At 33.1% G+C, this 17981-nt stretch overlaps 2 protein-coding genes across 3 annotated transcripts in view; one reads left to right on the top strand and one right to left on the bottom strand.

Moving 5' to 3' along the window:
- Window positions 1-3737, bottom strand: part of LOC132716760 (translation initiation factor eIF-2B subunit delta-like) — a 32555-nt gene extending 28818 nt beyond the window's left edge. The window contains exon 1 of one of the 2 annotated variants that reach the window (XM_060700094.1): window positions 3590-3737. The gene's annotated coding sequence lies outside the window, so the exon portion shown is untranslated. Of the gene's footprint in view, window positions 1-3585 lie in introns of both variants that reach the window. The other variant, XM_060700095.1, reaches the window with a different exon arrangement.
- Window positions 3738-8068: 4331 nt separating this feature from the next.
- Window positions 8069-15692, top strand: LOC132716754 (sodium-coupled monocarboxylate transporter 1-like). Its single transcript, XM_060700083.1, has 2 exons — window positions 8069-8760; window positions 12612-15692. Exons 1-2 carry the CDS (start codon window positions 8151-8153, stop codon window positions 13838-13840), a joined length of 1839 nt encoding a protein of 612 aa, XP_060556066.1. The 5' UTR covers window positions 8069-8150; the 3' UTR covers window positions 13841-15692.
- The last annotated feature ends 2289 nt before the right edge of the window (window positions 15693-17981 follow it).

The raw sequence follows: 17981 nt of genomic DNA, 5'->3' as shown, positions 1-17981 counted from the left end.
AACATATAATCTATTTCATGTAAATAATTTTCGTAGAAAAAAATAATATCAGTTGCTTTGGAGATTTAGCGTAAAACTCCCTTTGTGAGATTTAGTAAGCACCATATGAGCCGCGTCATGACAAAACCAACATAATGGCTTTGCGACCAGCATGGATCCAGACCAGCCTGCGCATCCACGCAGTCTGATCAAGATCCATGCTGTTTGCTTACAAACCCTATTACAAGTAGAGAAATTGATAGCGAACAGCATGGATCCTGATCAGACTGCGCGGATACGCAGGCTGGTCTGGATCCATGCTGGTCACAAACGCACTATGTTGGTTTTGTCGTGACGCGGCTCATATAAATTTAATACTGATGATAGGGACGGATGTTACAGACAACTGTTACATAATTGCCGGAAAAAATGGCAATTTTTGTAACATTTTCATAGTTAGACTATCAATAAGCACCAGTAACATGGTAAATTTATTTATTTGATCATTTATTACATCTGATTTCCTTTGAACTTAAAATTGTTCTTCTTCAATTCTTCATAATATAATTTCATTCACTACAGTGATATTCTTTATACATTTGATTACCACTTAACATAAGAGCATTTACTTAAAGACCTAGTCAATTTTCACATCTTATGCAGTCCTGTTACTCATCCAAAACATAATAATCAACACCAAAATACATAAAAAAAAGAAAGATCACTAAACAAAATTAAATAGAATTATTACACTCTAATTATTATTAATTTAAGGTCTTTTGTGCCTCCCTAGCAGTCCTTTGTGCCCCTTAGCAGTCCTAAGTGGTCCAGCAACTCATCGAAAACATAAATTCTATCACCAAAATTATATTTTTTCTTAAAGTAATACATTTTTTGTCATTAAACATACTACCATATATTACAAGAATTTCTTTGGAGGTCCTTTAATGCCCTTTGTGCCTCCCTAGCGGTCCATAGCGGTCCGGCAACTCATCGAAAGCATAAATTCTATCACTAAAATGATATTTTTTCTTAAAATTATACATAAGAATGCCCTAGGAGGTATTTTAAGGTCCTTTGTGCCTCCCTAGCAGTCCTTTGTGCCTCCCTAGCAGTCCTTAGCTGTCCTGCAACTCATCAAAAGCATAATTCTATCACCAAAATTTAATTTTTTCTTAAAATTATACATTTTTTGTCATTAAACATACTAACATGTATTAAAACAATGCTTTAGGAGGTATTTTAAGGTCCTTTGTGCCTCCCTAACATTCCTTAGCGGTCCTGCAACTCATCGAAGACATAAATTCTATCACCAAAATTATATTTTTTCTTAAAATAATACATCTTTTTATCTATTAACTTACTACAATATAATATAAAAATGCCCTAGGAAGTAATTTAAGGTCCTTTGTGCCTTGCTAGTAGTCTTTTGTGTACCTGAGCAGTCCTTAGCGGTCTGGCAACTCATCGAAAAAACATAAATTCTATCACCAAAATTTTATTTTTTCTTAAAATTATACATTTTTTCTCACTAAACATACTACCAAATATTATAAGAATGCCCTAGGAGGTATATAAATGTCCTTTGTGCCTCCCTAGCAGTCCTTTGTGACCCTAGGAGGTATTTTAAGGTCATTAGTGCCTCCCAAGCAGTCCTTAGCGGTCCTCCAATTCATCGAAAACATAAATTCTATCACGAAAATTATATTTTTTTCTTAAAATAATACATTTTTTTATCTATTAACTTACTACAATATAATATAAAAATGCCCTAGGAAGTTATTTAAGGTCCTTTGTGCCTCGCTAGTAGTCTTTTGTGTACCTGAGCAGTCCTTAGCTGTCTGGCAACTCATCGAAAAAACATAAAGTCTATTACCAAAATTATATTTTTTTTCTTAAAATTATACATTTTTTCTCACTAAACATACTACTATATATTATAAGAATGCCCTAGGAGGTATATAAATGTCCTTTGTGCCTCCCTAGCAGTTCTTTGCGCCCCTAGGAGGTATTTTAAGATTCTTTGTAACTCCCTAGCAGTCCTTTGCGGTCCTGCAACTCATCGAAAACATAAATTCTATCACTAAAATTATATTTTTTCTTACAATAATACATTTTTGTCTATCAACTTACTACCATATATTATCAGAATGTTCTAGGAGGTATTTTAAGGTCCTTTGTGCCTCCCTAGCAGTCTTTTGTGTATCTGAGCAGTCCTTAGCGGTCGGGCAACTCATCGAAAGCATAAATTCTATCACCAAAATTATATTTTTTCTTAAAATTATACATTTTTTGTCACTAAACATACTACCATGTATTATAAGAATGCCCTCACAGGTATTTTAAGGTCCTTTGTGCCTCCCTAGGAAATATTTTAAGGTCCTTTGTGCCTCCCTAGCAGTCCTTTGTGCACCTTAGCGGTCCGGCAACTCATCGAAAACATAAATTCTATCACTAAAATTATATTTTTTCTTACAATAATACATTTTTGTCTATTAACTTACTACCATATATTATAAGAATGTTCTAGGAGGGATTTTAAGGTCCTTTGTGCCTCCCTAGCAGTTGTTAGTGCACCTGAGCAGTCCTTAGCGGTCCGGCAACTCTTCAAAAAACATAAATTTTATCACTAAAATGATATTTTTTCTTAAATAATACATTTTTTGTCACTAAACATACTACCTTGTATTATAAGAATGCCCTAGGAGGTATTTTAAGGTCCTTTGTGCCTCCCTAGCAATCTTTTGTGTATCTGAGCAGTCCTTAGCGGTCCGGCAACTCATCGAAAGCATAAATTCTATCACAAAATTATATTTTTTCTTAAAATTATACATTTTTTGTCACTAAACATACTACCATGTATTATAGGTATGCCCTCACAGGTATTTTAAGGCCCTTTGTGCCTCCATAGGAAAATTTTTAAGGTCTTTTGTGCCTCCCTAGCAGTCCTTTGCGCACCTGAGCAGTCCTTAGCAGTCCTGCACCTCATCGAAAGCATAAATTCTATCACAAAAATTATATTTTTTCTTACAATAATACATTTTTGTCTATTAACTTACTACCATATATTATAAGAATGTTTGAGAAGGGATTTTAAGGTCCTTTGTGCCTCCCTAGCAGTTGTTAGTGCACCTGAACAGTCCTTAGCAGTCCAGCAACTCTTCAAAAACATAAATTTTTCCACTGAAATGATATTTTTTCTTAAAATAATACATTTTTTGTCACTAAACATACTACCTTGTATTACAAGAATGCCCTAGGAGGTATTTTAAGGTCCTTTGTGCCTCCCTAGCAGTCTTTTGTGTATCTGAGCAGTCCTTAGCGGTCCGGCAACTCATAAAATTTTCACCAAAATAATATTTTTTCTTAAAATTATAATTTTTTTTTCACTAAACATACTACCATGTATTATAAGAATGCCCTAGGAGGTATTTTAAGGTCCTTTGTGCCTTCCTAGTAGTCCTTCGTGGTTCCTTAGCAGTCCTTAGCAGTCCTTAGGCTTAGCAGTGTTTAGTAGGACCGTCATCATCGGTCTTTGTTTATCCTTACAACACATTTATTCAATAATTGCAAAGATATCAAATAGTGCTCAATAAAGCAACATACTTGCCTTTATTTCTTTCAATTTTTGTGGTATTATTCTTTTCTTTCGTCTTGAAATACTGAAAAATATGTAAAAATGATGCAAGTTTAAGAAAAAATAAATGACGATTTGGCGAGCTTGATTAGTAAAATCAGCACTAAATTCCGTTGTAAAAAAAATCTGCGTATTTAAGATTTAATCGAACATTTGTTGCGAGATTTAGGCCTACAAATTTCTCAAAAGATTCCATGCATTTAAAATACTCAAATGAGAAGGAATTCTAGATAATTTATGTAAATTATCATAATTTATGTAAATTATCACACGAAATATATTTTATTATAAAGATAATGCATGGATTGTCGTTCTTGAATGCTCTGTATCTATCCTAAGGTGCTAGTGGCATTGATTTGACCTAAAATGTGTTTGACCTTGTTATTTATACAATAAAATATCAATATATTAAAAAAAAAAAATTAAAAAAAATAATTTTTTTCACTGTTATATTATTATAGATATAGATAATAATATAACAGTGAAAAAAAAATTTTTTTTTTTAATTTTTTTTTTAATATATTGATATTTTATTGTATAAATAACAAGGTCAAACACATTTTAGGTCAAATCAATGCCACTAGCACCTGTGTATCTATCGACCTTCTTGATTATATTCCTGCGCATTTGAACACAAAACAGTTCATTATTCTACAACAGTGCTCTCAAAATTGATATAATTTCCTAAACAAATTTTATACCTGATATTGTCAAAGTCTAATAAAAAAACTACATGGAAATATGTATTTAATATTTGACAAGATCAACCAACATATAAGTACACAGGCCATGACCGATCGGTCCAGTCATGGTAAAGCTTCTACATAAATGATTATGTGGCCAGCACATTTTTTCCCTTGGAATTGTAAATGTGCTTTGAAAGCTGGTTAATCTATAAGTTTATTGCACCGGCTGCCGTAATATACCGTTATATCTCGAGGGTTACTGTTTCAAATGAGCAGACAGCAGTTCAGGCGTCGACAGCTGCACCGGAATATACATGTCGGCGCAGAAAACACAATCGACGGACGGTAAGTATTCATCTATTTTTAACATATCCCAACTGTGTTCGAGTAAATCAATGTTATGGATTCATAGTCCTCGCAAATTAGCGTGTTTTCGCTGCGCGCCATCGCCATTTCTATGTCAAGTTTGAATATGGGTCATCTGAAGTCAAAAACTAGTTGACGCAGCCAAGATACGAGCTCGTATGGAGAAAAAAAACACAACATTTTCAACATTTGCATTACTTAAGTTAATTCAGATGTAGATATAAACGTTATCATATAAGGTTATGACATTGCATCTGCTTTTCATTCATAGTTAACAATATAACTTGTTCATTGTTATTAATTATTTGTAAGAGACTTGATAATAAGGTGAGCGATACAAGGGTCTACACGACCCTCTTGTTTTCGAGGGTTAAACGACCATCTGAGTAACGCTTTTACAAATGGACGTCCTTGTTGAAAATCACCACATTAAACGAAATTTATAAATTGTTTTGCGGCGTTACAAAGCATTCACAATTACATATGTAAAGTATAATTGGTTTTATTATACACTTATGAATGAAATATTGTAATGAGAAATATTCATCAAATAAAATGCGTATTTTCATTTTTCGTATTTTCATTATAAAAAAAAAATATTTTCACTGCAGCGAAACATATTTTCCATATTTTCACTGGTGTATTGCCGGACTACTACCTCTAAAAGTACAGGATTTATTTTCATCTTGTGGTATGAAAGTTATTATATTTCATTACCGCTACTCATGAAATATTCATTTTCATACCACTCGATAAAGATAAATCCTGTATTTATAGAAAAAACTTAAATATCCTCTATGAATTCAAACAGTAATATGTGATACATAATGATACAAAAGTTATCCAGCCATTAAATTATATATGTTCCCTCATTTTATCATTAAAAAAACATAATTTACATGTTTTTAAATTTTAATGTTAAAGTTTGATCAGTATGAATGTACCTTCCAGTAAAGAATGTTTTCAGCTCCCCAATGTATAAAACATAAATAAGATAATGTTACAAACTTTGAACTTGAAGTGTAAAGTGCTAGTTGACTTTAACATCTGGGTTAGTATGCCAGTATCATCATAACTTTTCCACCATGTGGTATCTAGGTGATATACAACACGCGCGTGTAACCTGTCTAGCTACCTTGTCTACTTTTTTCAAATCTGCGGCACTATGAAACTACTCGATCAAGTTTTCTGACTGGAATTCCCTATCTTATCTTACATAACACTCAGTCTGTCAGATACATTTATTGTATAATGGCTGTTTTTGCAATTTTATTTTCATTTCAATATACAATGAATATTCTACATATCGGCTCTCTGTGTAGCAACAACGTCCGCACGTGAACAGTCCTTCCCAAAGTTAACTTTCCGCAAGAAATTTATTTAACCGCTTAAAAGAAGTATATTTTAGCAAAATTAGAGGATTTTTCTGTGATCCCCGATGTAAAATCCATTTTGAGTTGCGCGTGATCTGACGAATAGTTAAAAGTAAAAACATATTGTTGATTGCGTATATTTTTGTTCGGCAACACCGTAAAGCCTTTTGGTGGGGGAAGACTCAAGGTGCCTCCACGTTCATTATTACAGCCTGAAATACTCTCATTAACACTAATTTTAACTAAGTTTGGTCATTATTCGGCGGTCAATCCATGTAACTGGGTATCCTGGATATCTAATCAATAATAAAAAAAATGCAATTGACCGTCTGTAAACTAATCTCATATGATTTCTGAACAAATGACTTCAACGCTAAGTAGAAATTTCGCCTCGTGCGAGGATCGAGCCAGCAGCCCTAGGATCACTTCTCCTATACTCTCCTTATTGAGCCAAGCGGACGGATTATAATAGATGAAATAAGGGAAATAATCCGGTTTGAAAACACACACATAAAACAAAAAAAAACAACAACAAAAAACAAAAAAACCCAAAAAAAACAAAAAAACTCAACATATTATAAGTAAGTAAAATCTTTGTTATAGTGACATGTGTTATACGTATATATTTACACATAAATACACAAAGATGAACACCCGGCCCATAGGACCTATAAGTCACCTTAACAAAAGATCATAATTTGAGCATGTGTTATAGTTTTAACATGTTATTAACATAATTGTATTATAAAGAAGCTTTCAGTGATTTATTTTATGGCAGTAAGACCCAATTTGTATATGACTAAACGTGTAATTATCCAGGTCAGTTAGAGTTCATATAATTAATTGTATTGTTTTTCGGTTTGTTACAGTGACAAATATTAATAAGTATACGCAAAATGTTCACTTTATATCCATGGTCTTTATATTGTTTCATTTGTTTAAGTTTATTTTGTTCAGCTTCTAATGCCTCACAATACAGTTTTAGTTTTGATAATTTCAAATTAAACAAGAAATTAATATAAAAAAGCATCAAAGAAAAAGAAAAAGAAAACAAGATAGAAATAAAATACTACTACTGCTACTGCTGCTGCTACTGCTACTGCTACTGCTTCTGCTACTGCTTCTGCTGCTGCTGCTACTACTACTACTACTACTACTACTTGCTGCTTGCTGCTGCTGCTGCTACTGCTACTGCTTCAGCTGCTGCTGCTGCTTCTGCTGATGCTGCTGCTACTACTACTACTTACTACTTACTACTACTACCTCTACTACTACTACTACTACTACTACTACTACTACTACTACTACTACTACTACTACTACTACTACTACTACTACTACTACGTGCTGCTTGCTGCTTGCTGCTGCTGCTGCTGCTGCTGCTTGCTGCTGCTGCTACTACTACTACTACTACTACTGCTTGCTACTTGCTGCTGCTGCTGCTGCTGCTGCTGCTGCTACTGCTACTGCTACTGCTGCTGCTGCTGCTGCTTCTGCTGCTGCTACTACTACTACTTACTACTTACTACTGCTACTGCTACTGCTACTGCTACTGCTACTGCTACTGCTACTGCTACTGCTACTACTACTACTACTACTACTACTACTACTACTACTACTACTACTACTACTACTACTACTACTACTACTACTACTAATAATAATAATAATAATAATGATGTTGATAAACAGAAACAAAGAAATAAAAGTTGAACATCCAAGACATTGATTTGTGTTGCATTTAATTGTTATCTTAAATATTTTTTTCAGCTTCGGAAAGGGGTTGTTAGGATTAAACGAGATCTATATTGTTGCGACTTAACAATCTTTATAACTAGACAAAAGAAAAAAAAACAAAAACAAAAAACAACAACAACAAAAAACAACAACTTAGGTTAATTAGCGTCTACCTCCATAACAACACATTTGGATTTTGTGAACCTTCAATAATATTTAGTGGAATAGGAACCAAACATATGATTAGCCTGAAATTTGTCTAGCTTGACGTATATTGTGTTATTCAGATCTAAGGACGCTTCTAAAGACGGAGGTTGTATATAAGTGGGAGATTTCGCGTATTTTTTTTACAAAGTTCATTATAAAGGCAGTATGGAGGACAGTACAGTTCTCAGAGTTTTTGGAATAGCGGATTATCTTGTGTTTGGCGCCCTGATTACAATTTCTATCGCAATAGGAATATTCTTTGCCATTAAGGACAAGAAACATATTTCGTCAGCGAACTACTTTCTAGGAGACCGGAAGTTAAAGGCAATTCCCCTTGGCTTATCGTATGTAGTGACATTCCAATCCTCAATTATTTTGTTAGGGTCTCCTGCAGAAGTCTATGTTTATGGTCTGCAATATGCTATACAAATGATTGGAGTATTGGCGGCATTTTACCTTGCTGCCGTAATCGTGGTGCCGCTGTTTCATCCATTGAAGATTACAAGCGTGTATGAATATTATCAGCTTCGATACGGGACTAAATCTGTACGATATCTTGGCGTGATTCTGGGAGTTTTGTATTACACTCTTTATATGGGTGTAGTGTTATTTGGAACTGCATTAGCTCTTGAGTCGACTACAGGTCTACCTATTTGGATTTCAATCGTGACATTTTCTGCCGCCGCTTCTTTATACACGTCTATTGGTGGGATAAAAGCCGTCGTTTGGACCGACGTGTTTCAGTCAATAGTGATGTTTAGCGGCATTCTTGCAGGTTTGTCTTTTAAAATAAATAAATAAATAAATAAAAAAATAAAAAAATCAATCAATCAATCAATCAATTTATTAATTAATAAATAAAGAAAGAAATATTTATAAATCAATCAATCAATCAATTAATTAATAAAAAATGAATGAATAAATAAATAAATATTTATAATAAATAAATCAATCAATCAATCAATCAATCAACCAATCAATCAATCAATTTTTTAATAAATAATGAATAAATAAATAAATAAATGGGGGCAGATTCGTCATCACAGATTATATTACTCCAGTATACACGTATCTTTGTTACATAATAAAAATATTTTCATTCAAAATAATTCAGTTTAATTCCGAGAAGGAAAATGTCCGTGTCAGTAGCAATACTAGTTCCAGTTTACTAATGTCATTGTAATTTATCTTAAGCCAGACGTAAGCTAGTTATTCGTGTACAATCCATTATCGTATATATAGATAGTGAAACCCGCGCTTTTCCCGCGCACAAGGACATCACTTTAAATCTTAGTTCTAAAAAGTATTGCTCTCAGCCTATTACGGCCAAGCACAATACAGTAATTTTAAAAAGACTAGAGGCCGTAAAGATCGGCCATCAAGACATAGGACGGAAGAATATTGCAAAACGGCACGTGTATGTCAAATATTTTTGACCTGTAACATTTATTCATGATTATTCATGATTCGTTAATTTTCCCAACTAACCTAACATTTTTAAGATGTTGTGTGTACAGTACATTAAAATACCTGCGTTCGATGTAGCACGAGTTCACGCGTCTTGGGTTTCGCTATGGTATTATTTTGTACAGCAAACCCACTGTGGCGAAAACGAAATGTCGGTATTTGGTTTCAAAGAGTCCCATAAAAAAACAACTAAAAATGTAATGCCAAGTTTCAAAATTGAAACTTTTTAAAGATAAGCAAACAGAAAAAAGGTTACTGTAATTTAAGCCTTGGATAAGACTAAGTTAAATCCGAAGGGTGTCATGCACACCGTCAAAATATAAACAATGCGATCATAGCCGATTTATTATGCCACAGAGATACTTTTAGCGTTCTGCTGTAGTTTTCTTAAGTTATCCATTGCAAGTCATCTGAGCCATTCCTTGATTTTTTTTATTTAAACATATTTTATTGCTCTTTTTACACATTTATAACATTATATTATCACAATATAAACACAAAAATAGCAAAAGGGTTGAACCACGAGTTCTTACAACATCAGCAAACGGTTCTGAATTATCTAATAATAATAAGACAGTTACAAACCAAATTGAATGATAGTAGAGCAGTTGGGGGACATATAGACAAGGAGAAAGAAAAAAAACAAGAAAAATAAATAAAAATAAAATAAAAAAGGGGATAGAGTTCAGCATGTAGGGATATCAATGAAATAATCCGATTGCCGCCCGATATGAATTTCATTTGAATATTTAAGCAGGTCACACTATTGTAAACATGACAGCAATACAAACGTAAACTGAGTATACAGTCTAAATAACCCTAACAAACTGAACTCTATAGGATAGAAAAGAAAGATAAAAAGAAAAAGTGACAACTTATGTCAGAAGTATAAATGTTGTAGAAAACATAATGGAATAGCCATTTCTTCTTTCAATTAATTATTTAATAGTGACTGAGTAGTTTATGTTGAAGCCATAATACTGCTTTCTTAAAATTGTTTATTCCCTGCAGGTATATTTAACAGGGGTTAAGCAATAAAACTTATATTTGTTTATTGTTCATGACGTTTTAAAACGAAATGCGAACAGCTCCGGGGAGAGTCGTTTGCTTAGTTCGGTTGCAGTCTAAATCATCAAACAATTTCAATGTGGGACTGGACCGTTTAAGATATTTTTAAAGGTTTAAATTCATCCGAATTAGAAGTACCTTTTGAAATGCTTATTTAATTAATGATAGACTCATGCGGCGTTTTTTGTATGGCACAGTAAAGCTCATATTTATTTAATCTTGTTTTGTTTGCTTAGAAACTGAGGATGGTTCGACTGAGGATATGTATAACTTTGATCGAGGAAGACTGTAAATATATTTGTATCATAGTTTGGGACCTTTCTCAGAGATAAATCGTATACATATACATGCACAGTGCGTTAACTGGAGTGCAGGTATTACTCCAGAGCATGCCCATTGATTGGTTCATTTTTGCTGGGGTTTACATATTGTGACGGCAGAGAAAGGGAAAGAGACAGAAATATCATATTCAGATGTTCGTTCATTGGTTTCTTTTTGCCGGGGTTTCATATTGTGACAACAGGGAACGTGTTTTTATGTTGGACTATGAAACAAAAGAAAAAGAACATCAAAACACTCGGCAATCTGATTAATACTTGAGGGCTACGCCCCCTCGTACACATCAGATAGCCCTTGTGTTTCGATGCTCTTTCTATTACATATTTAATCGAATATAATACCAATTAAATGGTTTATAAAGCTGTACTCAAATCTTCATTGATGTAGATAAAAGACGAAGCTTTGAGCATCAGCTTTAAATATATAGGCACAAATGTCCAGCGTGACCATGTGTTAATTTGCACATACTAATGTGAATTGAGGAAACAAATTATTAAACACTCCCTCGTACACATCAGATAGCCTCGTGTTTCGATGCTCTTTCTATTATTTAAATATGTTTCGGTAGTACATTTGTCAGTTTGAAATGAAATATTTAGCGTGAAACGTTTGGTGTCATTGGTGTTTGTAGGACTCTGGCGAGATACCTCGCCACGTTAGTCAGAGCGGCCTATACATCCAACATAAAATACTCAATTACTTAAATAGAAACTTTATTTTACGATTTCATTTGGTTATTCTACAATGGTGATGCACGAAATAAAATGAGTGGTTTAGCTAATTATGCATTCAGTTTTTCTTTCGTATAGTAAAATAAACAGAAAATAGGAAATAGATATCTATTTTGAGCGCGTTGTTGTTATCATTTCTCTTTCTTGCCGTGTATATATCGTGCTATAATGCACTTGATATTCCTATCTGTTTCAGCTAGGGAATAATTTGAAGCCTGTAAGAATAATTTGTAATATCTGGTACTAGCATTGCATGTCGATAATTTTAACAAAATGTTTATTTTTTAAGATTATTCGTAAAAATGACGACCTGACTAGCGTATTGATGGCGAATTTTTGTTTCGCTGTTATATGTAAATACAATAACATATACATGTATATAACTTTTTTTTATATTCGGTGTACCTTAGGTATTTTCGAATCTTCTCGTGACATATTACACTTTATTTAGCAGGTAAAACGTAACTGAGACCAATTTTACGAGGTAACGCCAGCAACGTTTTTTTAATCTCATTTAAAGGAGCTAAATCTTATTTTACCGGCTTCCTTGTATTGTTATACGACGTTTGTAGTTTGACAAATGTCTTAGGTATGCATAATATGAAAAAAAATAGCTTTAAATGTGTTAAATGAACATATTTATTTGAACAAAACACAAACTTCACCCTTGAAAGGTAATCAGGTTGTCTTTCTCACGAATGAACTAAAACAAGTAAACATATTGTAATCGTAATGCTGGTTAAAGTATAATGTCGTAGCAGCCGTATGCGCTAATTCATTTCTTATAATTTGATTCAGAATATGATATTTTGGCTCGTTTACTTACTGTGTAATTTGCCAAAAGCGTTACACAGATTCGGTGTTATTATTTGCACATTCCTGCGTTGCTTGATATGCACGGTGAATTTGCAAAGCAGTGTAATACTGAAAACTGTGTTTGGCAATAATTCAAACATATGCAAGCGAAGTAGAGAAAAATCCCTAATGGTTATTGTAAAGCTACTTCTATCTTTAATTTCAGTTATCATTAAAAGCACCATTAGCGCTGGAGGGCCATCTCAAGTTGCACACATCAGTAAAGATCGCATAAACCTGTTCAACTTTAACCCAGATCCGACCATTCGACATACATTCTGGACATTGGTTATAGGCACTATACCCCAATTCTTTTATCCAGCAGTAACGCAGGCCGGGGTACAGCGAATAATTTCCACACCGCACGTGAATGTGGCAAAAAGAATGTTATACATTGCTGCTCCTATCTACTGCATTGTCTGGGTAGTTGTTATGTTTGAGGGCATATCAGTATACGCATATCACAGTTTGAAAGGCTGTGACCCTTTGGCGTCTGGTCAAATAACCAACCCGAATCAAATTATCCCATTTACAATACTAGAAATGTTTCATGATTTTCACGGAATGTCCGGCTTATTTATAGCAGCTCTTGCAGCGGCTTCTCTCAGCACGATTTCATCGGGATTAAGCGGTCTCGCGGCGGTTACGTGCGTAGATGTGTTAAGGGTTCTTAAGCCAAGTATCGACGACCGGAAAGCCACAAACATATCAAAACTGTTTGTTTTAATGTATGGAATAATATCAGCCTGTCTTGCCTTTTTCTTGTCGAACGTAAAAGGTCCACTGGGTGAAATAATGGCTGGATTCACTGGGGCTGTTGCTGGACCGGAAACAGGAATGTTTCTTGTCTCCGTGTTCTTCCGACGAGCCCGGCATCAAGCCGTTTTCTTTGCGACTTGTGTTGGGTTAATATTTAGTCTATGGCTTATATTTGGACAAACGTTCTCTTCAGACTTAGCCAGAACGCCGTATTTGCCTTTGGGACCAACGGACCAGTGTCCTATCAGAACAAAAAATGCCTCGTATTTTAATTTTGAAAATTCACAAGTTGCTAATATCACGACATCGGCAGCAACTTTCTCTCCGGAGGCTTCCGAGACGAAACCGTTGTCCTCCATCAGCATGTTCTATTCAATATCATATATGTATTTTCATTTAATCGGAACAATTTTAACAATATTTGTTGCAGTTATTGGAAGTATTCTACCTTTACCAATCTACCAGCCTATACAAAAAGTCAACGAAAGCTGTGTCTTGCCGTTCTCCATATTTGTTCCATCGTTCCTAAAGAAGTGTTATGATAATTGCAGGGGGGATAATCAAGTTAAGAAGACTAGCGATTATGCGGGTGAAAATGAGAATATGTTAAGAAAAGAAGAAAGTACAAATATATAACATTATTAAGCCGCGTTTTTTTTTATAAATTTTAGATCATTTTTTTTCTCTAAAGTTTTGAAATTTCTTTTCATGAAATGCTTATAGGTTCTGCACATTTTTGTAATATTTGTTTTGTAAGTTGTTTAGGCATTGTTTCTCCAAAATAGTTTGTTTATTTTCACGGAATATATTTTGATATTTGGTCTTGGAGTTGCTCACTGTCATTTTTATGTTCACCGTGAAATCATTTTTTCGTTTGATATGTTTGTATCTTTTAAATGTTTATATTTGTTTTGTAAAGTGTTTGTTCTTTAGGTCTCTTAAAACGTTTCATTTTTTCCACATGAAATGTTAATATATTCAGTTTACGAATTGTTGGTAAAATATCAAGACATATGTTATACAGTGTAACTTCGGAAAACCGAACACTTGTGGGACTAGCCAAAAAGTGGAAGTTTCCGAATTCAGAAGTTCTGATTTATCTAAAGAAGTAAAAACATTAACCATCAATTGTTTTATTAAGACATGATAAATGATAAAATTAATAAAATGGCAAAATTATAGAACTGTTAAAACGTTTATAATTATATCAAATTTCATTATCACCTATAACAGACTTTGTTTATGAAATAGCACAATGTTTTGTATCACAGTTTATCCCTAAGTATATTTCATGTTGTACTGGCTATTAAAGCGGCACGCCTCCATATTCATGCTAATTTTCATGAAAAATTTGAAAATGTTTTTAAAAGTAAATTATTATGAAATGAACAAAGAAAGTAATAAACACATTGGAATCGGCACTTACAATCAGAGTAAATTACCACAAAGAAATAAAAATATGCAAAAATAGCCTCTACTGCGTTAGTAACGCAGTAGAAATACAGTGATAAATAATCAGTCATTAATTGCACATAAGATATATATTAAAAGTTGAATCATTAATATAATCACTTAAAATCTTAGTACATTTATCCAAAGTTTAATTTTCTTGAAATAGTTGGGCTCATCTGGAGGCATGCACCTTTAACCTGTCATCGTTGTTTTCCATCACAAATGATTCATAGGTTGTGATTCTAATATGACTGTGTCAAGATAAATGGTAAATGCTAATTGGAAGATACTATGGCATGTTAAACGTTGCAAAATTCAATAAATCTTTTTTTTGTCTATAACCAATATTTTATATTGTATAACTAAAATCTATATTCTATACCATAATATTTATTCAATCCTACTGAATATTTGTTCAACATGAAACTATTTGTATGCGATAATTGTCTATATGTAATATAATTGAAAATATATATTGTACAATTAAAAATATTTATTGTATCAATACTGAAAAATATTTATTCGATAATTTGAATCATAAGATAGACCACTCAGCATATTTGCATATTTTGCATTTTGCAACGTTTAACAGGCCATAAGATACTGCCATTTGAAGGTTTACAACCGCAAGTATAATATTCCTTCAAATCCTTTCGATTTCCGAATTTTTGAAGTAAACTTGACTTGATATAAGCAAAATTTGAGTAGAAATTTGTTCGGAATTCAGAAGTTCCTTAATTAAAAGGTGTTTATTATATAGAAAACATATGAAAAAAATTTGGAACCCTGAACAATGTTCGGGTTTAGGAAGTTTCCGAATTTATAAGTTCCGAATTTCGAAGTTACACTGTAATGTGAAATATTTAAAGAAAGCTAAGAAATGTTCAAACATGATCTCTTTAAAATCTCTCTCTTCTTATATTTGATTTTTACAGGTATTTTTCTACTTGTATCAATGTATGAATTATTGTGAACTATTTATATACATGTATATGTATCACTTCTTGTAGACTGATATAATAATAAAAATATTTTGAATTTGACATTGACTTGACAGCCATTCGTATTAAATACCCTTTCTCTCTGGCAACAAATATCAAAATAATAAGCACAGTACTGAATTTATTATATAAGTTGAATAAATTTAGTTCCATTTCATAGGAGCTTCTGGTGAGCAATTTTGTCTCGATTTTCATGAATTTATTATTATTAGGCTAATCGAAGCAATGGCTTAAGATATATAGTAATAATGCAATCTGAGATCAGGTTAGGCACAACCGGCTGTTTTTCTTGTATGCTCTATGTGTTTAACAAACACCATTTTGAGACCACGTTAATATCCTAACTTTACCTTCCAGCGCTTGAAATGTACTCATTTAACCAGAGTGTGCACTGTGTTAAATGTTGTTGTTAAATTTGATGCCAAGAAAGGATATATACTTGGTGTTGTATCTAGCAAAGAAAATTTGTTCTTTAAAAAGAGTAAGTTGTTAAAGTAATGACATTACGCCTAGTAGAATATGTGTTAATGTGTTAAGAACATCGTGACTTTGATAAGGTAGTATTTAAGCATAATGACCCTTTCTACTAAAACACAATCTGCAAAGAACATGTGTGAAGGATAATACTTCGGCCCTTTTGTTTTGTTTTTTAGTTTTTTATTCCCGTGTTGCGATACTTTTGCTAGAGACCCAATAATAATTGGGATTCGAAACAGGATTCGAAACAGGTCTAGTGACGGTCTCAATTCAAAGGTGGCTGAACGGGGTACCTGAGATCTTCCTCCATCAGTAAAGCTGGAACGTCGCCATATGACCATATCAGTATCGGTGATAAAATCAACCAAAAAGATAAACGAACTAAGTCCTGAACAGAACAAATAAGCTTGAATAGGAAAAAACGGCATGATAAACTAAGGTTACACAAACAGAGAGTCATAATTGTTACTGTAACAATTTTCATACGAATTGATATAATTTATTTTTATTCGGTAACGAAATCCAACAACTTACCTATGGTGTATTTCCTCGAGACATTTCAAGCACCTCTCATCACAATTATAACATAAGATCAATTAAATATTATTACACTCTTTCTATATTACATTTTTCTTACTGAAACATAAAACCAAGAAGGGATTTTGGAATTTTTTTACATGTGAGGAAGATATTCGGCATAAGTCCGGTTCGTCGGTGGTTCTACTCGGGTTCCCCCGTTCGTGTCTGAAATAATGCAAAGAAGGGCACCTGAGGTCTTCTTTCACCAGTAAAGCAGAAAAGTTGCCATATGATCTATACTGCTTCGATGCAACGTAAAAACAACTGAGAAAATGGTATAATTAGCATGTTTTATCACGCGAATTTGAGCAGGTCCTGAAAAGTAAACTCATCAATGAAGTTAGAAGTATTTGCATACAGAGGTAACATTTCATTAAGAAATAGTACAGTTTGATTTTTTAATACTTTATATATTACACATACATACTTATTTTTTCAATATTACCCATGGGACGTTCTTGTAATTGTTGTACCATGAAGTATATAATATGCACTTTTATATTGCATTTGTGCAAAGTGTAGTGTTTGAACTTAGGATGATATGTTTTGAATTCATGCACTCTTTGACATATTGCAAATCTTGACATGACGGGAGAATGAGATTTTTCCACCTTACAACCAGTTTATAAATCAAAATAAAACATCGCTTTAAACACAATAAATCAGATGTGTATACAAGTTATCAAAAGGGTTTTATTCTAGAGTCGAGCCTTCACTGTATTTAACTTATCGAAGTTAGATAATTAAAATGTTTGGTGTAAGATAATTGTTGATGTTATAAACTGGCGGTTGACGACGTTTAATTACAGCCTTAATTTGGTACAATCAGCTCTTTCGATTGATTTCCATTTAAATAAAGAGAACTGTTAATCAATGCGGTACGTTACACATAGGAAATGGAAATTAATAGAAGTTGTTCCGTTTGAAAGCAGAACTGAATTGATGGCAAGGGTTTCATGATCAAATGCATAAAATATGAATATGCTTTGAAATAGATTACATTAAATGAATTGCTTTATTTGATGATCGTTTTGCCATGACAGTCATATTATATCGGGTAGAACGAACGCATTAATAACATTCGTTATTATAGTGGGGGATTATTAAGCAGCATTGTTTTTTTTTCTGGACACATATGGAAATAAAAGGTATAAAAAGATATTAAAACATGTATGTGAGTTATCTATTAAAGATATACTATGCTCAAATTTGATATTTGAAAAACATAAACAGATTGTTAATTTGAAACGTAAAATAATCACAAAATG

The sequence above is a fragment of the Ruditapes philippinarum genome, unplaced genomic scaffold (assembly GCF_026571515.1).
Source record: "Ruditapes philippinarum isolate M1 unplaced genomic scaffold, ASM2657151v2 ctg900_1_1_1_1, whole genome shotgun sequence".
Lineage (NCBI taxonomy): Eukaryota > Metazoa > Mollusca > Bivalvia > Venerida > Veneridae > Ruditapes > Ruditapes philippinarum.
The sequence above is the reverse complement of the archived record's forward strand: the minus strand, read 5'-3'. Positions and strand labels throughout refer to the sequence as shown.

Bases quoted from the DNA above. Each gene is read 5' to 3' on its own strand.
- LOC132716754 (XM_060700083.1), top strand. From the start codon at position 8,151: ATGGAGGACAGTACAGTTCTCAGAGTTTTTGGAATAGCGGATTATCTT. The intron at 8,761-12,611 runs GTTTGTCTTTTA...CTTTAATTTCAG, and splicing joins GTTTAGCGGCATTCTTGCAG to TTATCATTAAAAGCACCATT.